This window comes from Gossypium arboreum, chromosome 1, assembly GCF_025698485.1.
Source record: "Gossypium arboreum isolate Shixiya-1 chromosome 1, ASM2569848v2, whole genome shotgun sequence".
NCBI classification, from domain to species: domain Eukaryota; kingdom Viridiplantae; phylum Streptophyta; class Magnoliopsida; order Malvales; family Malvaceae; genus Gossypium; species Gossypium arboreum.
In genome coordinates this window covers 122,519,661-122,545,827 of record NC_069070.1, presented here as the reverse complement: position 1 = coordinate 122,545,827, position 26,167 = coordinate 122,519,661, and the positions used below count along the sequence as shown (strand labels likewise).

At 30.6% G+C, this 26,167-nt stretch overlaps 4 protein-coding genes and 1 long non-coding RNA gene across 6 annotated transcripts; 2 read left to right on the top strand and 3 right to left on the bottom strand.

Moving 5' to 3' along the window:
* Nucleotides 1–3,214: 3,214 nt before the first annotated feature.
* Nucleotides 3,215–6,906, top strand: LOC108481306 (putative clathrin assembly protein At1g03050). Of its 2 annotated transcripts, XM_053025300.1 has the most exons (3): nt 3,215–3,296; nt 3,516–4,177; nt 5,627–6,906. In XM_053025300.1, the coding sequence occupies exons 2-3, from the start codon at nt 3,532–3,534 to the stop codon at nt 6,724–6,726; spliced, it is 1,746 nt and encodes a 581-aa protein (XP_052881260.1). In that variant the 5' UTR covers nt 3,215–3,296; nt 3,516–3,531; the 3' UTR covers nt 6,727–6,906. The 2 variants fall into 2 exon arrangements, with proteins under 2 accessions (XP_052881260.1, XP_052881259.1); XM_053025299.1 differs by having other exon boundaries at nt 3,233–4,177.
* Nucleotides 6,907–8,202: 1,296 nt separating this feature from the next.
* On the bottom strand, nt 8,203–9,129 carry LOC108482563 (vacuolar iron transporter homolog 2-like). Its single transcript, XM_017785692.2, has one exon. It carries the CDS (start codon nt 9,006–9,008, stop codon nt 8,364–8,366), a length of 645 nt encoding a protein of 214 aa, XP_017641181.1. The 5' UTR covers nt 9,009–9,129; the 3' UTR covers nt 8,203–8,363.
* Nucleotides 9,130–14,056: 4,927 nt separating this feature from the next.
* On the bottom strand, nt 14,057–18,866 carry LOC108481305 (probable galacturonosyltransferase 3). The gene is made up of 6 exons (XM_017784456.2): nt 18,777–18,866; nt 18,562–18,699; nt 17,914–18,057; nt 17,495–17,832; nt 15,730–16,678; nt 14,057–14,413 (listed from the first exon to the last, which is right to left on the bottom strand). The coding sequence occupies exons 1-6, from the start codon at nt 18,864–18,866 to the stop codon at nt 14,138–14,140; spliced, it is 1,935 nt and encodes a 644-aa protein (XP_017639945.2). The 3' UTR covers nt 14,057–14,137.
* Nucleotides 18,867–22,059: 3,193 nt separating this feature from the next.
* On the bottom strand, nt 22,060–24,160 carry LOC128289769 (metallothionein-like protein 4B). The gene is made up of 2 exons (XM_053025298.1): nt 23,978–24,160; nt 22,060–22,237 (listed from the first exon to the last, which is right to left on the bottom strand). The coding sequence occupies exons 1-2, from the start codon at nt 24,067–24,069 to the stop codon at nt 22,075–22,077; spliced, it is 255 nt and encodes an 84-aa protein (XP_052881258.1). The 5' UTR covers nt 24,070–24,160; the 3' UTR covers nt 22,060–22,074.
* LOC128289785 (uncharacterized) lies at nt 23,764–24,482 on the top strand. Its single transcript, XR_008279433.1, has 2 exons — nt 23,764–24,077; nt 24,191–24,482. It is a non-coding gene; the product is annotated as an uncharacterized LOC128289785 (long non-coding RNA).
* The last annotated feature ends 1,685 nt before the right edge of the window (nt 24,483–26,167 follow it).

Sequence of the window (26,167 nt, the reverse complement as noted above, 5' to 3'; positions counted from 1 at the left end):
TCAGGTACATACCCGACATCTGAGAGTGTCCTAATCGTCCCATCGTATATCCTAATTTTAACAGTACCAATACCAATTATCTTACTAGATGAATCATTTCTCATGCACACAACTCCACTTTCAACTGAACTGTATGTGGAGAACCACTCTCTATTGAGACATGTGTCGAAAGAACATCCCGAATCTAGGATCCACTCGGACATGAGCTTGGAGTTATCACTCATTAACACCAACAAGAAGTCATCACTGCTTTCATCGGTCAAATTAGCACTAATTATATCTTCCTTATTACTCTCAACAACTCTTTTATTCCGTAGTTTATAACAATCTGTTTTGACGTGACCTAACTTTTTACAATAACGACACATTTTGTCTCGTTTCTTTGATGCTACTAAAATGGAAGCTTGCTTATCTACCTTGTTATCCAAACCAAACTCGTGTCGAGTTTGTCTCTACTCAACAAATGACCCTTCACATCTTCAAATGAGAGTTTGTCTTTGTCATAAATCAGGGTCTCTCTGAAAGACTTGTATGAATGGGGTAAAAAGCAGAATAATAGCATAGCCTGATCTTCATCGTCAATATGAACCTCAACATTCTTTAAATCATTTAAAAGATTAATGAATTGACTGATGTGATCTCTAAGAAGCTCACATTCGTTCATACGAAACATAAATAGACGTTGTTTCAACACTAAACGGTTAGCCAGAGACTTAGTCGCATAAAGAGTTTCTAACCTTTTCCACAAGGCGGATGAGGTTTTCTCTATCAATACCTCTTGTAATACCGTATTCGCAAGGTACAACTGGATTGTAGACAAGGCCTTTTCATCAAGCTTTTCCCATTCGGTTTGATTTATATTCTCAGGCTTTTTCCTCGTAACAACCATTTTCAAGCTGGTTTGAACTAGAATTGCTATCATCCAAACTTGCCACAGATTGAAATTTGTCTCACCATCAAACTTCTCAATTTCAAACCTTATTGCTGCCATATCTGAATGGATTGATCTATGAAAATTGAACTAGCTTTGATACCACTTGTTAGGATCGACTCGATTAAGTAATAAGTAAAAAAAAATAGCGGGATAAATTGAGAAATTGAACACATAAATTTAACATATAAAAACCCCTCCAAAGAGGATAAAAAACCACAGGCAAAGATAATTTTACTATAACGGAAAAAGAACGAAGAGTAAAAAAGATAGAAATAAAAATAAAACCCCAAAAATAAAGAACCTTCAAAACGTAAACATAAAATTCTCTAAATGTGTTATGAGCTCTAATATCTAATGGGTATATTTTCTGATGTTGTAAAAAAACCTATTTATAGGCTAAATTCATAGGTCAAATAATAATAAAATAATCTAAACTAAGCAGTGTTTAATTGAAACAAATAAACAAAGTTTAACTAGAAAATCATTTTTCAAATTTGACTAAAATAGGAGTCATACTTAACATTTTCCTTTATGAAAATTCCAACGTCAACCTAAAGCTCATTCTTCTAATATTGAATAACACTATTCCAAGAAAACCAAAACAATATATAACATATATTTTTTCTAAATAAACTATACATGTATGTATTAAAATATTATTTGCAAACTTCCAAATAAACCTAAAATATCAAGTTAAAGCACACCCATTATCCATATGTAAGTATTTTGAGACCATTGTTGTTAGAAAGAATATGTTTTCAGTACATTTAAACATATATTTTCTTTCGATTTAAGAATTTAGAGCGAGTTATGATTTTATGGGTAATAGTAGAAATTGTATAAAAATTGTATCGACACGTAAATATTTAAAATTGAATCTTTACAATTATTAGAGTTAATAGCGCTATGCACCTCAAATTATAACTTTTATTTTAAATTGGTCTCTAAACTTTAAAATATTTTAATTACATCCTTAAACTGTCAATACCATATCAATAAAATCCTTTCATTACTAAAATCATTAATTTTATCGTTAAATGAGATGTCAAATCTTATATGGCATATTTTACAATGATAATTTTAAAGAAAATTAATATTGTAAAAATATTGGTTTTAAGGTTTTCAAGGCTTTTGCAAAAGCTTTATCACTCACTCTCTTGTTTTTTCAATTTTTACCGGTAAAAGTTATGTGCTAACTAAATAAACAGGTTTAATAATTGAAAGACCTGATTAATATAACATTGATAGTTTAAGGATGTAATTAGAATATTTTAATGTTTGAAGACCAATTTAGAATGTGAGGTATAGTTTAAGGATTTGTAGTTTAATTTAGTCCTCCTAATAAAGTTATCACATTCAATCACTATAGTTTGAAATATTAGAAGTAACTCCGCCAAAAAAACTAACTTGATTTCTCCAACTTAAATTCAACCACTAAACATGAAAAGATTATAACTTGAAATGATTCAACCTTCAAACCAAATATGACCTGAAATTAACATATAATAATCCAAACTCGAAATTATCCCAATCTAAAATAATATGAAATTTTAAAAATCTAACTCGAATTCTCTAACTTAAAGTAGCTCTACTTCTAATAATACTACATGATGAATTAGAATAGGACAGGGTACGTTGGTTTAAAACCGATTTGTAGTTTGTGAAATAAGTAGTAGGACAAATTAATTTAATCGCATTTATATAATTTCAATTATATTTTAACATACCAACAAAATTTGGGTCAAATTGTAAAAATATTTAATATTTATTAAGTAAAATTTTGAGTTTAAGTATCATTAGGATCCGAATTTTGGGTTTAGTTCTCAATTCAATAATAGAGTTTTTTTTTCATCGATGCTTAAATTTAGTTTCAATGTTAAATTAGATATTTGGATTTTTTTTAATGTTTAATTTGATATTTAATTTTTTATCCTAATTATCAATGTGTTTTTATTAGAATACATATGTCAAATAATTATTGGATCATTTGATGCCATTTGGTTTAGATATCAAATTAAATATTAAAGCGAAACTTAAATATCAATTGAATATTAAAATTAAATTTAAATACAAAATGATATATATAAGATATATATTTTTAGTGATCCATTGTAAAACTAAAAATATCAAAAAGGGTTTGAAAAAGACAAGACCCGAAGACGAGAATTTTCATGTTTTTCTTTAGCAATAGCCAATTAAAATTTGCCATTTGGCTAAATGATTGCCATTGAAATTTTTCTAGTTTTTATTTGTTTCATGCTAAAATGTAGGGAAATAAATGGCAATGGCAATGGCAATGCATGGTTGATTCAAGATTGGATACCGTTTGGTTTCTAGGAAAACAAAAGAACAATAAACAAAGGTAAAAAAAAAAAAAAAATTGAAGAGGGAAGATTAGGAAAGTTTAACAAAGGAGAGAAAGAGTAAAAAATTTTCTTTCATTTTCCTTCATTTTCTTTCGTTTTCTTCTCTCTTCTCTTTTTTTTTTTCCCTTTTCCGATCAACAATCTTTTCTCCGTCGATTGTTGTTGAGAATTTTCCTTTTTTAAATTTTGATCTCGTTTGGGTATTTACTTGATAGTTAAATCCTTAAATCCATGGCGCCGAGTAAGATCCGAAGAGCTCTCGGCCATGTTAAAGACCAGACGAGCATTAGTCTCGCCAAAGTCGGCGGTAGTACGTCGCTTTCTGACCTCGATGTCGCCATCGTTAAAGCGACGAGACACGAAGAATACCCCGCCGAAGAACGGCACATTCGAGAAATACTCACGTTAACCTCGTATTCAAGAGCTTACGTTAGTGCGTGCGTCAACACTCTCTCGAGACGTCTCAATAAGACTAAAAATTGGACCGTGGCGTTGAAAACTTTAATATTGATACATCGTCTTCTCACCGAAGGTGATCCGACTTACGAGCAAGAGATCTTCTTCTCGACGAGGCGTGGGACTCGGATTCTCAACATGTCAGATTTTCGTGACACTTCGCGATCGAATTCGTGGGATTTCTCTGCATTCGTGCGGACTTTCGCGTTGTACCTCGATGAAAGTTTGGAATTTAGAATGCAAGGGAAGAATACAAAACGGAATGTTTATAAATGCGAAGAAGATTTCGGGGAAGACTATAACAATAGCCTTGTCGCCGTTAAACCCACTCCGGTCAATGAGATGAAAACCGAGCAATTATTTCAAAGAATGCAGCAATTGCAGCAGCTTCTTGAACGCTTCTTAGCTTGTCGACCAACAGGTTCGTTTACATAGTTTGGTAACTCAGTTCGATAAAAAAAAATTTAACCTGATATTTGTGTTATTTTTTATTTAATATGGTCAGTTTTGACCGTGGATTAGATAGCACATCCGGTCTGACCTGACTGGGGCTAGGCCTGGATAAGGGATTTTTATGTCTTGAGTCGTCTGAATTTAATTTAAATAATATAAAATATTTTTTAAAATTAATTTAATTCTAAAAATATATTTTTAATATTTTATTAATTTTAAACAGTGAAATGGGCTTTTGTGTGGGTCGAGTTGGACGGCAAATGAGCTTGTGCTTTAATTTTTTTAACCCAGATGTGGCTAGACTCGTAGATAAGTCTAAATGTGATTTTTGCTTGGACAAAAGTTATTATAATTTGGTACAATTTAGATTTTAAAATTAATTTAATAAAAGTTATATTAGCAATTAATTTTCATTAAATCAACTCTAAAACTCAAATAAAATCAAATATGTAAAATTAAACATTCATAATTAACACTCAATTTATTCTATTAATAAAATCATAAAAATTCAAACATAATAATATTACTATTAATAAAATCATGAAAAATTCAAACATAATAATATTAGCAATTCAACTTTCATCAAATCAACACTAAAACATGAATTAAATACTAAAATTTAACATAGTTACCTTTGAGTATCAAAATATATAACTTTAAGTCAAATATATTGAATTGAACAAAAAATAACACATGTACCACATTAAAAAAAACGTCGAACTTGGGCACAAGATGATACATGTTTAAATAAAATATGACATGTATATATTTTAAGCATTAAATGAAGATTAGCATAACTTTTAAAAAGTTTGTAAACAAGTTTAGATTAACCATTAACAAATAAAGAAAGGTTTAGATAAAATGATACTTATATTTCAAGTTAGGAAGAGCTTGAACAACCATATATCATTTAAATACAATACACAAATCCAAATCAGACTAGCTTGACCCATGAAAACAAATCTCGTAAACATATATTTTGAGTCGGATCGAACTTAAAAGACTTGTATATGATATTGATATCGTAAATAAGCTTTATTTTACCCGTGATAACTATGAGATTTTTATTATTATAAATAATCATGGTGTTCATCATTTCGATAAAAGTATTATGAAAGCTCGAATTAGAATATATTTTTTATTTATTTAAAAAAAGAGTAAATTAATTATTACATGCTAAATAAAAGAGTAAATCATTTTTTTTTAAATTTCATTCATTTGTATTATTAGAAGTAAATGAAATTTTTAATAAAAGATAATTTACTCATTGATTTTTCGAGTAAGGGAGAAAAATATAATCCTTATACCTCCATGGTAATTTTAACTTACAGTTTTCGATTTTACGTTGCATGAATTAATGACGTAACGTTGTCTTTTTTCTTTTCTCTTTGCATGATGGGAAAAATTAAATCAACAGGTGAAGCCAAATGCAATAGAGTGGTGACGGTGGCGCTTTATCCTATTGTAAAAGAGAGTTTCAATTTATATTATGACATAACCGAAACAATGGGAGCTTTAATCGATCGTTTCATGGAAGTCGACATGACAGATACCATTAAAATCTACGAGATTTTTTGCCGTCAAAGCAAACAATTCGACGAACTCGATGCTTTTTATTCATGGTGTCGGAGCATCGGCATAGCTCGACCGTCGGAGTTCCCGGAGATCGAAAAAATAACTCAAAAGAAACTCGACCTCCTCGACGAGTTGATCCGTGACAAATCGGCGTTAGCTCAAGGGAACGTCAATAGAGATGAACCGGAACGGGAACCGGAAATTAAAGAACTGGAACCGGAACCGGAAGAAGATATTAACGCTATTAAAGCATTACCACCGCCGGCTGAAAATTTCTTTGAAGAAGAAGAAAAGGTTGAAGACGATAATTCAAAAGCTATTGTAGTACAACAAGAAGTTGATTTTTTGAACTTAGGGGAGAACGCTATGTCGAGTGAAGACCACGCCGATAAATTAGCTTTAGCTTTATTCGACGGTGCCGTTCCGGCGGCTACATCGTCGGGGTCGGGATGGGATACTTTTAAAGCCGATGCTGATTGGGAAACCGCCTTGGTTCAGTCCGCGAGTAACCTAAATAACCTAAAACCGACCCTAGGTGGTGGGTTCGACCATTTATTACTCGACGGAATGTATCGACATGGACAAATGATGGTGGCGATGACGAGTTCTGCGGCGACCGGAAGTGCTAGCAGTGTTGCATTTAGATCAGCAGGGAGATCAGCGGCGACACTTACGTTGCCGGCGCCACCTTCATCGAATGGTAATAAGAACAATGAACCCGTCGCCGTTGACCCGTTTGCGGGGTCGTTTTCAGTGGCGCCGCCGTCGTACGTGCAGATGTCGGATATGGAGAAGAAGCAAAAGTTGCTAATGGAAGAGCAAGTAATGTGGGATCAATTTAAAAGGAATGGAATGCGAGGAGGTAATGTTGCAAAGTCGAATGTACAACAACAAACGTATCCGTACAATCAAGGAGGGTGGCATACACATAATTATTATTGAAGCTTTTCAAACTTCATTAGTTATTAATGTTTTGGTGTTAATTTTTGTTTCTGTTTTTTGTGTTTCATCGAAATCCATCTTCTAATATTGGATTTGATTAAGAATTTGACAATTATTCTCGTATAAACACTTAAACTTTGGGGTTTTTAATGATTAATTATCAAATTCGAGTGGTATAAAGTGATTTAATCCAATATCTAATTAAATACCCTTTTTTTTTATTTCTTTACCAAAAGATTTTGAGTTAAAATATGTTATTAGTCCTTATATTTTGATAAAACTTAAGATTTAGTCTTTATAGTTAAAATACTAAAATTAAGTCTATTTAGTTTTACGGTTTAAAGATTTCAGTCCAATTATCAACATTCTTAATATTTTGCCAACTTGATATATTGATTAGATTATCTTAGCATGACATGACCTATGGTTGATGGAAATAACCTAATCAAGTTAATAAATTTTGATGAAAACAGATTAACGGCGTTAATGATTAAATTGTAATTTTTAAGTTGAAAAGAAAAAGGGTTTAATTTTTTTAACTTTTAAAGTATAATGATTAAATCTCAAATTATGTAAAATTACAAAAATAAACTAACATATTTTAACCAAAATTTAAAAATTATAATTTTATTTTCATCCGGGATTGTTGAATTTTATAATTTAGGAATAAAAATGGAATTATAGATGTTAAATTTTGATTTCCTTCATCTATGGATATAACTAATTTTATAAAGGAGATTTTCGGGATGAATGGTGAATTTTAACATAGTTTGTTTTCCTGTAATTATATATTAATACTTTAATGACTAAAATTTATAATTTAATTTTGATCCTTTAAAAGAAAAGTTGGATTTTGTCACTGCAAAGTACTAACTCTAGGTTAGGATTATAAATTTTATTATTATTATATATTATGAATTATTAGTTTAAATATAAAAAATGAAAAATTAACGTTTTTGAATCTATGATAAGAAGTTCGATATTCTTTAAACAATATTTATTTAGGGATATATCTCAGCTTGACTCCTTGAAACAAAATGTGACTACCAATATATAGGAAAGCACTAAGACTTTTGTATTGGCAGGATCAAATTACTATCACACACATTAATTTACAATTTGATTCTTTGATTAAGTATCAGAGAATGCCCTTGACCAATGGGGTAAAAGTACTATAAAGGTTTTTATACTAGTAGTCGGATTGTATTTTGCCTTTCCCTGCTAAAAAATAGATAAATTGGTCTTTATATTTTAAATCAAATGACAAATTGATAATTCAATTAAAAAATTCATCTATTTCTATTGTTAAAAATTAGTCACCGTAAGTCACATGTAACTATCTGATTATTTCGTTGGTCATGTCAAATCTTGACAATAGAAATAAATGAAATTTTTAATAGAAACAATTAGTTTGGTCTTTGATCTAACGTAGAAGAGTTAGTTTGCTTTTTTTTTAATAAAAAGAGCAAAATATAATTTAACTCTTAATACAGATAACCTCCATAACACTTTTGCAGACTAATATGACAAACTTTTGGATTGAAAACACTAAAAGATTATAATTTCACAAACTATTTACCTTGCATGGGAATAGTAAAATAACAAAGCTAAGGGGAAATTAAGCAAATTATTCAAATTTACATCCCATTTAAGCTAATCAACTTAGTAAGCCCAAAAGTAATACCCATAGCAATCCATCCTCCCACAAGCACCCTACCACCGGATTTCGCCACCGGAGCTCCCCCAAGCAAGGCCCCCACCACCCCAAACACCATCAACGCCACACTAGCCACCACAACCACCACCGCCATCCTCACCTTATGGTCCCTTATAAAAGCTGCCGCCAACAACGGAAGCACCGCACCAACCGAGAAAGCCAACGCTGATGCTCCGGCGGCTACTCCCGGACTCGGCAACCGCTCCTTCTTCTCCATTTTCCGGTCATTTTCATCAACCACCGGTGATCTCTTTTCTCCGCCTCTTTTCATTTGAGCCATCTCGACATCCCTTTGGGTGTATACCGAGACGAACTCTCCGATGGCCATGCTACAAGCTCCGGCTACCAAGCCGGCGAAACCGGCGAGAACCATGGCTTTAACGTCTTGTTTAACTGAACCAACACCCATTAACAGTGACGATACTGAAACTAACCCATCGTTGGCTCCCAAAACAGCAGCTCGAAGCCATTGTCCTCTTTGCGAGTAATCGAACTCGGGGTTTTCAACAGGTTCTTGAAACTGCTTTTGCTCGGTACCGCCATTGACATGAATTGACAACGCCATTATTGAAAAAAAAGAGAGCCAAAAAAGCAAAGATAAATAATAGAATATATAATATGATAATGATAAGAAAAAGGAGACTTGTGGAGGACACACGCCTTCGATGGAGGGGGATTTATAGGAGAGGAATAGCGATGGTGAGATTATAAATTATGATGTGGAAGGTCCACTCTCCTAATATTTAATGTATATTTTATTTTGTTAGTGGAACTAAAATATCTTTATTTTTACCTAAAAATTTTCCCGCTTTTATAGAAAATTCATGAATATACTAGGAATCAATATTCATAGATAAATAAAATATATTTTAAATGTTAGATATTAGAGAATAATAGAATTTAATTTGAAAATTTGCGACGTTAAAAGTTATTTTATTAAAAAAATTAAATTATATAAAAGAAGGAAAAAAATTTATGATTGGTATAAGCTGTGCTAATATAGAAAGCTATATAATATCGGTTTAACAATCCAATCACTTAATGGAAACTTTAGAATAATTTAACGATCATTTATATATATTTTTTTAAAATTGAGTGACCAAATGTAAGCTTACTAATAATTTAGTGATTTTAACTGTAATTTAATTTGAATTTACCTTTTTGAGAGTGTAATGCAGATTTGTTGGTCATAGTTAAGGTGTGTTTTGCATTTTTCAACTTAACACGTTTTCTTTAATGTTTTCTATTTTTTTTTGGTGAAATGTTTTCTATTTTTCAAGAATATGAAAACGAAAATAACATTTGTTAGTTAAAACTAAATGGAGCTTAATCTCTCTACTTGATTGATTTTAAAATTAAACCCCAATTGGTAATACTATTAATGAATTTATGTTAAACATGAATATGCAAGACATTTTAATATTCAAAAGTATAATTTAAGAATTAAAATCCAATCGATAACATATATTCAAATTTAATGAAACTAATTAATAATGTTATCAATTAAATTTAATTTTAGAATCAGACAAATATAGAGATTAAGTCCTATTTTAGGAATGCTTCTCAAAAGCATTTTTAGGAAAAAAAAATTTACTTTTGGAGAGAAGCTAAAAATTTAACTTCTGAAAAAAGTAATTTTGAGCTAATTTTTAACTTAGGAGCACACATTTTCTCTAAAAAAATAGCTTATTTAGGAGTACTTTTGGGACAATAAAGCTTTTGTTCCAAAAGTGCTTCTTAGAAATAATATTGAAGACATCCTAAATTTATAAAATTAAAAGTAGAGATTTAATTTCCAAAAATCCAAAAAACAGAGGGACTGAGGATAAAATTAAGCCCAAGTAAATTAATATCAATTTTCATATAAATTATAAGCATTTAAGTTAATTTGCATCACCTAATTTTTGTTAGGAATTAAGAAATTAAGTCACTTATACCTAACATTGTTAAATATTTCTAATGAAAAAGTTGACTCAACACTCTATTTTATGTACTTAAATTAACATTTACCCAACATGTGAGTTTCAATGATTCTTCATCATAATTCTTGATGTTTTGATTTCAAAAAAAATGTATTACACCTGTTTAAATGTTTTCTTGTTGAGTAAGACTAGCATTTTCAACTTAATCTTTTTTATTTATTTTTTTAGAAGTAAAATAAAATACAAAAGTAGGAGTGCAAGATATAATAGGATCAAAGCATGCAATAATGGAAAAATGGCTTAAAAGCAGCTTTAGAATTGATACATGTAGATCATATAAAAAGGTCTAGTGTATATTTATATACATAACCATTGTTTTCTTCATCTCATAATATTCCAAAGTTAAGCCAGGACAAGGTTGAGATTTTAAGAATTTTAAAATTTAAGGTTGGAGTTTTTGGGTTTTTTCTCTCATTTTTTTTTTGTGTATGGTTATTGAATCAATTATTCAATTTAGTGTTTATAGTGATTGATTTTAATTAGAACTTTTGATATAGTTTTAACTTAAAAAAAATATTTAAAACTTGATTTGTTATGATTGAATTAGATTAATGTTAATTGTTGATTGAGTGTTCGTTCGATTGACATCGGTATTATTATCAGTGTAGGAGGACGCAGGTTCGAATGCGCTGAAGCGCATTATCCTCTTATTTAAGGGTTGAGGAGGGGCTATAGGTATTTCTAAGCATTATATCAAAAAGAACACATATGATAATAACCTATAATGAGATTAATGTTAAAAAAATAGATTAAGACGAATTATCTTAAAGGCTCAAAACCTGTCTACAAACCATTTATTCCATAACATCATCAAACTTTCTATGTCTTTCAACAATGTGAATATTGAGTAACATTATGAACCAAAATCAGATTAGAAAAGTTGATTTTTCTAGCAAGTTTTGCTATGAAAGGAACCCTTTGGGGACAGCCTAAAAGCAGTTTGCTTCTCTAAATAATGGGTTTTTAGTTGACTTTTTGTAACACTTAACAACATATTTTTATTGGCGATTGTTCATTTTAAGTTTTAATTATCTCAATAAATTGCATAATAAATTAAAAATTGAAATATACCTAAACCCTAAAATACTTAAAGAAACTTACATACGACAATTATGCATATTAAGACCTTAAATAGAACCATCAGACTTTTAAGGTCTCAACATTATCAGCACAATGGATGCAGGTTGATTTGGTTATTGTTTTGCCTAGACCTCATTATCAATGATTTTCTCTCTCTATTTTCCTTGCTTAAACCTGTTTAATGCCATTGGTAAAACCAAAGGTCAATTAACATTGGATAACCTGCATATCACATGTTTCTAATAAGTGATATGAACAAAGAAGTAAAAAATAAAAAATCGGAATAAAAATCGTAATTTTGATTTTATTTTTCCTATCAAACTTATTAATGAACGAATTAATTAAATTATTGATTTTCAATTTGATCAATTCAAATTAAATAAATTATTAAAAATTATAAAGTTCAATTTAATAAAATTTTAATTTGAATTATTTAGTTTATACCAATTTACTGAATCAAACAATTTTTACTCTCTTTCAAATTGATATTCAATTGTTGTTAAACTATATGAAAAAGAAAACTAATACTGAAAATTTTGATATTTTGAATTCGGATTTTACTGGGATTTTTATAAAAGACTGAATAGCAAATGAAATCATATTTCATCTTGCGAAAGAAGAAAAATAAATATGAGTTATATTGTTGCATTACCTAATCATCACTTTAAATAGGTTATTTTCTATATATAAGAAGATACCCACTATCATTGTTTATATACAGACGATCTTCAAATATATTTGACAAGCAATAGTCAATCATCATTAATGAGAGTGGTTAAATGTGTGAAAAGGGGTTAACTTTGGGAATAATCCATCTCCATCAATAGTGGATATCTGAGTTGGACACCATTTTTGTTTGATTATTATAAGGAAGTGTGGCTTCCACACGAAAGTAATTGGGAATATATAAATACTTTTATATCTCAATTTTGGGTAAACTTCATCCTAGGTCATTAAATTATTAATAAATTTATATTTTGGTCACTTAACTTAAAAAAAGTTATAATGATCAATGAACTATTTGAAAGTTTTCATTTAAGTTACTAGGCCGTTAAAATCATTATTTATGACCTTTCTTGTTCGCACTATCTGCACTAATAAAAAATTCTCCTTTTTCTCTTTTACAATTTAATTTTTTTCATGAAATAACTTTAAATGTCAAGAATCTACGAACTAAAATCTAAACAACTTTCTTCTTCGATTTTCAACATTGACCATCAGATCAACTTGAATTGAATATATTCTTCTACTCGTCAATAAGTACTAATTCACCGTACTAATAATCGAATTATCACTTGAAGCTTGTTAATTGAATTTAAAAAAAAACTTAACATCTTAATGATTTAAATAAATTTTTTTTAATGGTTCGCTGACTCAAAAGAAAACTTTGTAATAGTTTCATTACCATTTCATAATTTTTGAAGTTAAATAACTAAGATATAAACTTATTAATAATTCAGTGACTTCAAGGGTAATTTACCGTTAAGTCTTTGAAAGTGTGTAGTACACCCCACTACTCTTTTTTGGTTAAAATAATGAATTTGTTCCACTTTTACGACCAAATTGTACGCTTTTTCTACTCACTTTATATTCCTTTTTCTTCTATTTATGGTGCTGCTTAACCCTACTTAATCGTGGTTGAGTTTGGAAGTGATAATCGAGGGGATTCAAAATTTGTTGAGTTGGATCTTTTATTTAGATTTATGTTTGGATAAGTTGGATTAAATTTTTACATAAATAATTGTTTTTTTTGGATAAAAGATAAGTTTGATGAACGGTGATGATATAAAAATTAATGTTTGATTGTTTAATTTAAATTGCAGGTGTGTTACATATTTTTAAATAAAAATATGATGAAAGTTTTATATTAGAAGTTAAATTATATTTTCTCTTAAAATGTGAATAAATTAATTATTATATGTTAGATCAAAGAGTAAATTGATTATTCTGTTAAAATTTCATCCCATTCTACCTTTTAAAACTAGTTTCTATATGTCAATATAAGGTACACATGGCAGATCATATGTAACTATATTTTATTATTCTATTAATTATACCAATTTTTAACAATAGAAATAAAAAGTTATTATCTGTACAATTTAAGAGTCAATTTATGAATAAAGCCGAAAAAGAGGTTAAAAGTACCATGAAAACTCCTGTAATAGGAATTAAATTGCATTTTGCTCTATTTACTAAAAAAATGAACAAATTAACCTTTGTAAATTAGATTAAAGAGTAAATGAGTTATTCTGTTAAAAATTACATCCATTTGTACTATTAAAAATTGATCATTGCAAGTCAGCATGAGAGACATAAAGCTTGTCATGTATAACTATCTAGTTATTTTGTTAATCATGCTCGTTTTTAGTAATAGAAATATATATAAGTTTTAATAATAAGAACTAGCTTGCTTTTATTTTTAAACGTATAAAAACTAATTTATCTATTTAAAAAAACTTTTCATGATACTGTTACAATTTGATATTCACATCAAAAGCAACAAAGAATAAAAGAACAAAGTTCCCCCTACTTTTTTTGAGGGATTAATTTTCTTTGCTATAACAAGTGAATTACAAGTATGACAAAGTGAAAACAAAACAAAATGAAAAAGAAAAAGAAAAAGAGGAAAATGTTACTCACTTATGTTGCAGCGTTGAAGGTAATAGTTACCAGAACTTACATATTTAGACCAGTATGATTGGTACTTGGAGACTGCTAGATCCAACCATGGCTTATAGTTTCCATTATAATGGATGACGGCTGCATTTTCGATCTCGGTTCGGTTTAAGGCCGGATCGTAACCGAGTCCTAATACGTGCCATTTTCGATCCAGTGGATGAGTCAAGTTGTAGAAAGTGATCAACCCTGGTGGCAATGTGCCAAGCTTCCAAAGAGTTCTATCATCATTCTGCAAAAACAGTTTATCTTCATCAGTGACGAATCTCGGTAAACTATGGAGAAAATGATGTTTAGAAACTCATATATCAATGACAATCCTTATGGTTTCTGGATTAAGCTAACATAATATAACAGACAAATGCGAAATACAATTTTCCATTTTTTATTAAGGAAAATAGGAGACTTGTCCAATAAGAACAAAGGACAAAGTAATCATTTATATTAAGAGCTAAAAAGAAATTAATAAGTCTTGAGGGCTTAAGGCATAATTTTGTATTAAAAAGACCTTAAATTATTAAATTTTGAAAGGATTAGAAGAAAAAAATTAACTATTTGACCCAACGGGTGCAGAGGCAAAAATTATTACTTTTTAAAAAAAAAATTAAGTACCAAGGTGAAAAAAAAATTACTAAGTTCAAAAGACAAAAATTATATTAACCCGTAAAAATATTAGGGATAAAGCAACATTTAATTTTAAATTTGACAGTTTTTCTTAAATTGGTCATTGAATTTTTTTTTGTCTATTTTAATGCACGAACTTAATTACTTTTCTCAAATTGGATCATTGTGATATTGTGATATTTTGATTTTATGCCACATCATCATTTAAAAATTTAGGTGATAACATGACACAATATCGAAATATCACATTATTATAAAATTAATATTTAAAAATTATTGAATTTAAAATCTAATGTAGACAAAAAAAGAATATAAACCTAATTATAAAGAATTATCAAATTCAAAAACTAAATATTGGGTTAGCGCAAAATATTATTACACTTTAAGGTATGGGATGTGCATGGACTCCAACATTAGGCTTAAGCTTCGCCTAGCGCATCGCAGTCCATTTTCTAATTTATAACATATTATTAAAATATTTTTAAGAATTATGTAATTTATATGTAACATGGAATTATATATAAGGTATCATATAAAAATTAAGAAATATATTAAAAATATTAAATATATTAAAATTAAAAAATAACATTATTTAAAAAATTAAAAATATAAAATACTTGTTTATATAATATCTAAAAATATTCATCATTTTTCTCAAACTTTTAAAAAGATAAATGTATTTTAATATTGATGTCAAGCAATTAATATCTTATGGGCAAAAATATAAAGGATTTAAATAGGCTTAAACCAATCATTTATAAGTAGGAGGTGTTTAAAAAAACCTTTAAAATTATATTTTCAACTAAATTGAGTTTAAAGAGGTATATATATATATATTTGGAATTGAATTATTTTCTATTTCCTAAACCCAAACTATCTACTTGAAAGAGAACTGAAAGAGTAAGAAAAGCAAAGAAGCATTACCAAATCTTGCCAATGATGATATATAGCAGTGATGTTTCGCTTTCTCCACTCCTTCAAATCGAAAATATTCATTCCAAATGCCCAACCACAAGCATTGGGGTTGAAATTCTCTATGATTATCGGATTAGAGAAGTTGAGATACTTATCAAATCTATGAAAGCTTTCTTTACATGTCTCCACTGCACCATTCACCATCCCTTTCAGATCAACATCCCAAAGAGGTGTCAAATCCTTTTGAACCACAATATCATCATCCAAAAACAAGATTTTATCCAGCTTTGGATGTACTTCAGGTAGGTAAAACCTAAGATGATTCAGAATAGACAAATACTTCGGGTTCCTATACTTGAGGTGATCAGCTCCATCAGACAGAGTCGAAGGATGATTCGCCTTGAAATAATAATCTTTAATCCTTACAGATTCGAGTTGTCGAAGAACCGAACAGTAAGACGAATTCATCCACTTGAAATCATCGATGTTGTCGACTTGAATCGTCGCATTCCCGGGAGAATTCACCAAGAACCACATTTTCATGGCGGCGAAATTCAGTTTATCAGTTACTATATGGAAAACATGTTTCTCAGGCTCGTTTGCGTGCAACACCGTTGAATTGACGACCACTGATGTCGCTAATACGTTATCGGAAAAGATGGCGTAATGGTATAACGAAGGGTCTTTGAGCTTTTCGTTGTATGGTTCTTGCTTGGTTTGATAATATCCATGAAAGTAGTAGTCGGCTGATAGCTGCAGAGATAGGCAATGCAATGGTTTCGGGACAGTTTTTGCAGCTAATTGAATCAAGAAGGCGCTTCTTTTCTTCTGTGATTCTAAATTGTCTTCTGTTGTTACAAGCATGGCTTGAAGTTTTCTTTCAACCGTGAAGCAATTATAGAGTTCATCTTTTGCTACAGATAATGCATGCCCCATTGCTTTTGCACGATCAAGTGAACTAGAAACAGAACAACATCCATTTACATGAAAACCAATAGTATATAATCTATACATGATAGCCAAAGGTTAAATTCTCTGATTAGTCCTTATACTATAAAAATGAGCAATTTAATCATCCTATATTTAATTTTTAGGGATAAACGCAACATTTGGTCATTGAATTTGGCAACTTTTTGCACCTTGCTCCTTGACCTTTCACATTAGTCCCTAAACTTGTTAATTTTTATCAATTTGGTCCTTAAATTTGAATTCCGTTAAAATATGATGACGTGGAATTCTGAGATTATGCCACATCATTCACATGAATTTTTTTAAAAAGATACTTCTAAAAATATTTTATGTATTTTTTAGATTTTATATAAAAATTTAAATTTCCATATAATGACATGGCACAATGTCAAAGTATTACATCATCATCACACCTAATAGAATCTAAGTTCAGGAACCAAATTAAGAAAAATTTTCAAACTTCAAACTAAAATGGACTAAGCAAAAAATTAGTTTGAAAAAGTTATCAAAACTAAATGCTGCCTTATCCCTAATTTTAAACCAAATAGTAAAAATTGTAAAAGGTGGGGAAAAGTTCGCTCACTAATTTTGAAGCAACTTAGTTATTGTATACATGATAACTAAAGACCAAATATCACATTAAAACGCAACAAGTAACGATCAAGTTAATTCTACTTTTCTGCCTGAAAGTTAATATGTTAAGGGACTAAATTGCTCAACTAATTTACTTGTTAACTTATAGTACAGGGACTTGTTAGGTAATTTAACTGATAACCAAAAACAGTAGACATAAAAGTAGCCATACCTAGGATGAAGATCAGCATCGGAGTTAGCTTCTCCAATAACATTTAGACTTTCCATGACTTGCTTCAAAAGAGAATTGTAAAGAACAGTTTGTTTCTTAGAAAAAGCAATGTTTGCATATGCTTTGGCCATAATAATCTGGTCACGCATAAGCTTCAAGGTAGAATCAGCATTAGGATTTTCGAAATCTTTTCTCCATATACTGTATTTTCCCTTCACAACAGGGTCCATATTTTTCAAGCTCTCAATTGCTTCCGTTGCTTGCAGCTCTTTATTAACTTCTTTATCTTGGCGAACAAGTTCTGCAGTACGGAGATCCCTTCTTTTTTGCCTCAATATCTGAAGACCTTTACATACTATCACAACTCTAAACCAGGAAAGAAATATGTAAATATACAGTAGGACTTGTGGATGGTTTACCTGACGCTTGAACTTCACAGGGCTCCAATACGTCTGTCGATGACTTAGAATTTCACCTTCTTGAAATTGTTGATCATCGGTGGACTGTTCAACATTTTCTTGAAATGGTGTGCTAGTTTGGTATGTATCTTTCAGCTTAAGTACCTGGGAAGTAAATTACTCAACTGGTGATGTCAAAAAACAGTACTTGGGTGTAAGTTGAGGAATGTGCTTGATATACGTATGGTTAGAATTCTCTTTTAAGTTTTTTCAGATATCTGGAAGGTCTTTGGAGGCCTATCTCCACATCCATTTGTCGGATACGAGTGTCAAACATGGGCCTTTAGTTGAGATAGGTATGCTTTATTTCTCAAAGTTTTTTCATGTGTATCGAAGATGCTAGGAGGTCTATTCCTATATTTGATGTGTCAGACATAAGTGTTGGATACAAGGAATTCAACAATAACCAACTTGAACAAGGGAAAAAAAGGAGATAGATAAGAGTTGATATAATTTTGGTTTTCCGGGCCATATAGCTCATATAACAGCTGAAAATGTATAATTTCACCATAGAACAGTGCTTAGTTTACTGCACTTAGTTAGATTATACTTGCTGTTATGAATTGGACAGCCATGAATTGCTAGAAAGGATTTAACAAAATCAAATACCTGTACTTGGGAGCCCTGTACTTTGTCTACATTGATAGGGTTTTCGAGAACCCATGAAGCAGAAAGGTCCTTCATTTTCACCCTACATGTTCTAATAGTGCCCGAAACATCACTGTATGTTGCAATTATGTCAAGATCCTGTATGAAAAATAATTTACATGAGTATCATTCATCTTAGTTATTAAGTTAAGACAAAGATGAACTCCACGCATTACCTTCTCATTGTCATTGAACATGTAAGCCGCAGAGGAAGCGTCCCTTCCCTGCTTGTCAACATTCGGACAGATGGTAAGTTCATGCAACATTAAGAAACCTTGAATGCGGGCAGTGGTATTGCACAGTATGATAAGTTATGAAGCGATTCTGACTCAAAACCTATTAAATATAAAGGAAATCTTTCTGTACTACAGGCTGCAGCGACCATGCAGGCAGCAGTATAGACTATGATTAGTTATGAAACATTTCTGAGTTTTGCTAAATCGAACACAACATGGATTCGGAATTTATAAAACATAATGGAAACATTTTTGTCTGTTGAGGGTTGCTCAGCTCCTTTAAGATAAGTCCTTGTAGTTTCGTCTGCCGGGCAGCCGACTGGATCCCAACAACTGAAGGTAATGTTCCTCAAGAGGGTTTTGTCTCCCGTGCTTTGCCGAGAGCCAACATTCTGTGAGCGGCTGCCCTGAGAGCCTAGCTCACAAAGTCGGGAGCGCTTTGACACACTAGCTCTTGGAAGACCACGGGAGACAAAACACTCCCCGGAATTTCAAATCTTAAAAAATATAAAGGAAACCATTCTGTCATACAAGGGATGATTGCAGGCAGCGGTATCAAATACTACGATTAGCTATGAAATACTTCCGAATTTTGATAAATCAACTACAATGTAATTCAAAGTCTAAACAATATAAAGGAAATCTTTCTTTCAGACGACGTATGATATGCAGGCAGCAGTATCAAACAGTATGATTAGCTATGAATCACTATTTGAAATTCGATAAATCTAACTGCAACATTATTCAAAATCTATGAAGTATAAAAGAGACCTGTCATACAATGGCGGATATGCAAGCAGTGGCATCAAACACTATTACAAGCTATGAAGCACTTCCAAATTTCGATGAATCAAACTAAAATATGATTCGAAATCTATAAAATAGAAAGGAATCTTTTGTGTCCTTAAACGGATGACATGCAGGCAGCGTTATCAAAAACCATTATTAGAGAAACACCTCTGAATTTCGACAAATCAATCTACAAAATGATTCAGAATCTTATAAATTATAAAGGAAACCTTTCTGTAATACAGTGGCCAACATGCAGGAAGCAATATTGAACACTATGGTTAGCTAGAAACACTCCGTAATTTCGATAAATCAAACTAATGCATGATTCAAAATCTATAAAATATAAGCGGCAGATATGCAGGCTACAGTATCAAACACCGCAATTAGTTATGGTACACTTCTGGATTTCGATAAATATTAATAAAAATCTATAAAATATAAAGGAAACCTTTCTCTCATACGGCAACGATATGCAGGCAGCGGTATCGAACACAATGATTAGCTACGGAACACTTTTGAATTTCGATAAATCAAATTACAACATGATTCGAAAGCTATAAAACAAAGGAAACCTTTCTGTCTTTCGGCAGCCGATAAGCTTTGAGTGTTCTTCCACTGAAAGAAATTGTATAGAGCAAAAAATTAAGGTAAATTAAAATTAGGATAAAAATTTCTTAAAAATCCTGAAATGATCTCACATCGTTCTGTTATCTGATATTTCAGCATCCACAATGATAATACTGGAAATAACCTGAAACAATAGCCATTAGTGGTGTCAATTATAATAAATAACTGATAAATGGCATAGAAAAAAAAACAGAATAAACAAATTATTATCTAATAAACATCGGCATTTTCTATTTTATTCTAATTTTAAGGTTAATTTGGATACTAATTTAATGAAATCAATACATAAATAAAAGATTTAAAACTTGTAAAATTGATCCAATTAAAACAAAAAGATTCAAATCCAAATCAATTCGATTTAAAAAGAGAAGAAGAAGAGATTTGAGAGAGCGAAACATATCGGAATACGTACGAGTAGGAAACAAGTGAGTAGCAAGGAATCGAAGCTCCATACAATTCTTGAAGCTGCTGCCATGGAGAAAAAAGAGAAACCGAGAGATTTGATTTTGAAAATTGTTAAAAAAAATACAGCGGGAAAGTGACGAACAGGATCTGTATATATAAATATATTATGAATCAAGGAACGGTTTCTTTGCTAAACTGCGCCAGAGGAGCGCATTGTGGGAAGCTCGCAAATGGAGTGCTAAAACTTTTCAGTTCTCCGACGGGTTTGAAAGTTGAACCTTTCTAATTCTGTTTTACTTTTTCGTTTCATTTTATTATTATTTCGCGGGTGAAAAGGAATTTTAAAATCGGAAATATAAATATATATGGTTAAATTTTGCTTTGACTCCCTATGCTCTTTGCACATATCAAATTTAGTCATTTTACTTTTATTTCCAGAATTTAATCTTACTTTTCAAATTTTAATAGTCAACACGGTTAAAATTCTTCTATCAAATTCAGGTTCATTATAATATAATTTTCTTTAGATTTCTTCCAAATGAGATTTTTTAATTTTAAAAATATCATACTAACTAATTTAATAGAAGAATTTTAGTAGTATTAATAATTGGACTTGATTTTTGAACTTGATTTTTGTTTTGCCCAATTTGGTCCTTGGGTTTGGCTTTAATGTTCAATTTGTGTACCTAGACCAAATAGCCCAATGAATATTTGACATGTGTAATCTAGTAAAAAAAAAACGTAGATACTTAATTGGAACAACACAAATAAAGTTTAGGTACCAAATTGAACATTGAAGCCAAACTTGGTACTTAAATGGGGTGAAATTTGAAGCCAAACTTAGGTGCCAAATTGAGAGAAAAAAACTCAAGTACTAAATTGAACATTAAAACTAAACTTATATACCAAATAGTATATTAACCCTAAATTAAAAAACCTTTCCGTGGTGCTTAACATTTTAGATATCAAATTTAACCTTAAAACTAAGTTCAAACACCTAATTTTGGACCAAAAATAACCTTAAGTACCAATTTGAACCTTGAACCCATGTTTAGATACTAAAATGTATATTATCCTAAAATAAAAGGATTGAGTATGCCATTATTTTTTTAAAATATAAAATTTTGAGCCTTATTTATATTGATTAGTACCATACATTCCATGTTGTTTCTATGTATTATGTTTTATCAATTGGATTGCATGCTTGTGCCTGTAGTCATAAAAATGCATTACTCCACAATTGAAAAAAAAAAAAATTCAACTCGTTTACATCAAAACGAAAACAACCCTTATTATCGTTTCTCTCGAAACAACATACATTGCATAATTTACTTTCCGTTCTATAATAATATAGCTTAAAAACATATCATCAAAGAATGTGCCCATCCATACATTACTCTTTTGCTCTTAAAATTCAATTGGCACAAGTAGCGCAGGTACAACCGGCACCACATTTGCAGTACATCTTTCCGGTCCCGCTGCCCCCGGCGGCTTCAGCCTGGCTGCATGTGCATGGATTGCATCCGCAATGCTCCCCGCACGAGCACCGCTTGTGGTCCACCTCGCCGGCTCCGCAACTGTTTCATTACTCGTACAAATTCGACAATGATGATAAAGTGATTGGATGTTTATATATAGAATGCACATTAAAAATAATAAAGATAACTAACTAATAGTATAAGGTGGGGAAAATAATTAGTAAAAAAAATCTCTTTACTCCTCAATTTTCAAATTGAGCAAATTGATCCCTCTAAAAGAATAGAACAATTTCATCCCTGTTGATTTCGAAAGTGAGCAACTAAGAACAATTTATAACATTAATGTTTTCTATCAATTGCACATAATTTTGATTGGTATAATAACAAATTTAACCCTCAAAGTTTACACATTCAGTTATTGATCCTAATTTATCAAATTTAGCACTCAAATATTTTTGTTTACTGAAACTTAAAATTCATTTTCCGTGTCGTGTAAAATAAAATAAAGAGTAAGTTATAGAATTAGTCACCCAATTATTAGCTTGTTTATGTTTTGGTCACCCAACTATGAAAATTTTCAATTTAGTCACTAACGATTTAGATCATTTCTATTTTTGTCACTCTTTGTTAAATATTTAACAAAAATGATGATGTGACTTTTTCTAACTAGTATAATAACATATTTAATCCTCAACACTTACACATTTTATCAATTTGATTCTAATTCTAAATAATTCAAAAATTTAACCATCCATATTTATAAATTCTATTAATTTGATCATCAAACACATATAACTTTTTAAACACATAATTAAATCTTGACAAAATTATATGTAAATCTGTGATTTTGACAAACCCAAAAACTTAGAATGCCCCAAAACTCAGTAATTTTGTAATTTTTATAAACTTATTCATAATCGTTCTAATAACATTCTCAACAAAGGAATCCAATTTTTCCTATGAAACCTAACATATAATTAACGAAAAAAAAAAGCTTCATTTTTCAAATTACCATATTTTACATTCTTGTCAACTTGAAGAATTGTGTAATAATCTGCACCTATCTTTGAGCATAAAATTTATTGTAAAATTTATTTTCATATATTTTGTTTGCAATTTATTTAGAAAAATATGTAAATTTTGTGGGTTTTTATTTTCTAACTTAAATTTTGGATTTTTATTTTTGTAATTTTTAAATTTTTAGATACATATATTTTTATGATTTATAATTTCTTTTATATTTTAAAATTTTATATAATTTGTATATAGTTTCTTTTAAATTTTAAATATTTTTATGAGAAAACAAACTAAGGCATCATCGGTGCCACGTATCACAACCTAAGAATATCACGTGTCCTATTTTTAATAGCATTACCAAAAAGTAATGGAGCCCTTGACAAAATGAAAATCTTAGTATCAACTTAGGGTACAGGAAATCATAAGTACCAACTTGGGAGAAGGTCTCAAGTTTGAGGGCTAAATACATATTTGAGCCTTATAATTATAAATAATATTACATTTGATACTTTTTATAATATATAATTTATATTTAATTATATATGTTTGAGAATCAAATTGATAGAATGTGTAAGTATTGAAGAATGAATATGTTATTATATCAGTTATAAAAATGCTACATCATCACTTCCGTTTACCATTTTACAGAAAGTGACCAAAATAGAACGATCTAAAACGTGAGTGCCCAAAACAAAAATGGTCTAAAATAACTAGTAATTAAACTAAAAAAAATTATAATTGAGTGATCAAAACAGAAATAAATTAGGTGACTAATTTATAGTTTACCCTAAAATAAATCAGAGAAAATAATAGGGCGAAAACCTGCAAGTCGTGCCGCCGGGGCATGGCGAAGGACAGCCACATCTATCGTTACACGCAGCGAGTCCTCTAACTTCAACCTTGGAATCCGCCATTTTGTACCGTATAATCTTTTTGCGTTCTTTACAATATGTTTAATGTGAATGAAAATTTTGAAGCTTCTGAAAGATATCCTAAAGATTGTCCGTTTAAATAGAATTCTGAAAATCATTGCAGGTTAAGTGTTCGTTAAATTGCGTAAAAGGATTGCGGAAAAGCTACCACATGGCAATGTGTCGGATAAATGGGAAGAGTTCATGAAGCTGTGTCGTACTTATAGTGCAAAAAAGTTACGTGTACCTAAAATCCTGTAAATTGTTAAGAGTTTTTGTTCGAATTTGTCATCTATGAATTAATGAGATTTATTGTCGATCTTATATAAACAAATCTTATTCTTACATTAGTTGTCAATTTATGCCATGTTAAACATACTATACCAAACCTCAATATATATACCAAAATTTTTATATTTTTTAAGGATTCTTTTCAATTTTTCATTTTCTTTTGGAACCTTTTATGAGATTTTGTAATTTTTTTTATTTTGCTCTAAAATTTTAATTTTTAAGATTTATCGTTTTAGATTTTTAAATATTTGTTAGTGGAACATGTAAAACTAAATAGTACACATCATCATAAAGTTTCACTTTGATATGTCAAGTAATAAGAAAAATACCACATAATCACTTAACTGATATATATTATTTACTTAATGATAAATTTGTAACAACGTTAAACAAATATTATTTGCATAATTTCTTAATGTATAAAGATGTGTGTGTACCAATCTATGATAACAATGTTCTCTTCTAGAGATATCGCCGAAGTGGATTGTCTTTGTCTCTTCTTTCATTCGGTGTAGGGTGGGATACCAAAAAGATTCGATTAAGAGAGGATGAACAAAAATGTAACACCCCAAACCCGGCCCAGACGTTATGGCCGGATCCGACATGCCACATCGAAGCGTTCAAAACATTTTATATTGTTGATCCAGAAAAACTTACTTAGTGTTTTAAAAGATAATTTCAGTATAGGTTAAAGTGAATGGAAGCTGTGCACCAAGTAGGAAATCAGAAAAGAGGAGGTGAGTCCATCGGACTGCTTAAGTACCAAGCTCCTTTCGGATCCAATCCTAGACATGCATACTGCCATTGCCACACCTTAACGTCATGTATATTTTTAGGAAACCAATTTGATTAAGTCCTTTTTAGGAAAAGTGATTGATTTTGGAAAATATCTTCATTGCGGAAGCTTTGCTTGTTGTTGTGTTATTTTGAAATCAATTACTGTTTTTTTTGAAAACGCGCCCTAAAGCTATCCAGTTCCAACAGTTAATATAAGTAATACCTATCTTAATAAAACATATCAAAACCATCAAAAATAATTAAGCGGCCTTATTACAACTTAAAACCCAAATCATAAAAATAAAAGAAAAGATGTCCAATTCACCGGAAGAAAACAGGAATTTGCAGAACGTGTGGCCACTCCGAATTCCTTCACAGCTCCAAGCCCACTATGGTTGGGGTTTACCTACGTGGATGAAAAATAAGGGGTGAGTTTGGGAAAACTCAGTGTGTAAAATAACCCAACCATGGTCTAAATCAGCTCAAACCACAGAAACAGAATAAGTTTGCCTTAGCCCAGAACAGAAATTCAGAATAAAGCCCATAGGCCCATAACAGAACAGAACAGATATTACATGTTTATGCAGAAACCCAACCATATCTAACCGTATACACCCCCGTACCAACCTTACACCATGTGGGGAGACAACTCGACCCACCCAACCGCTAACACCACAGAATTTGCATCATGGCTGCCAGAACAGATAATGTGACAGAGTCACCAGATACAGATAATCGTGGCAGAGCCACCAGAATAGATATATGTGGCAGAGCCACTAGATCAGATATTTGTGGCATAGCCACCAGGACGCTTCCTCCATAATATAACCCATGTCCCCATGTAACAGAAATAATATGTCATGGCATACGTATACAGAAACAGAACATCATGCTTTTCAGAAAAAAAATAACCCTAGGGGTATAACGGTAATTTTGCATACATAGGGGGTGTTCAAGTAATTTCAGTATTCTTAAGGTTTTCATACATAACATAACCATTTACGTACGATCAGAAACACTTACCGCGTTTTCT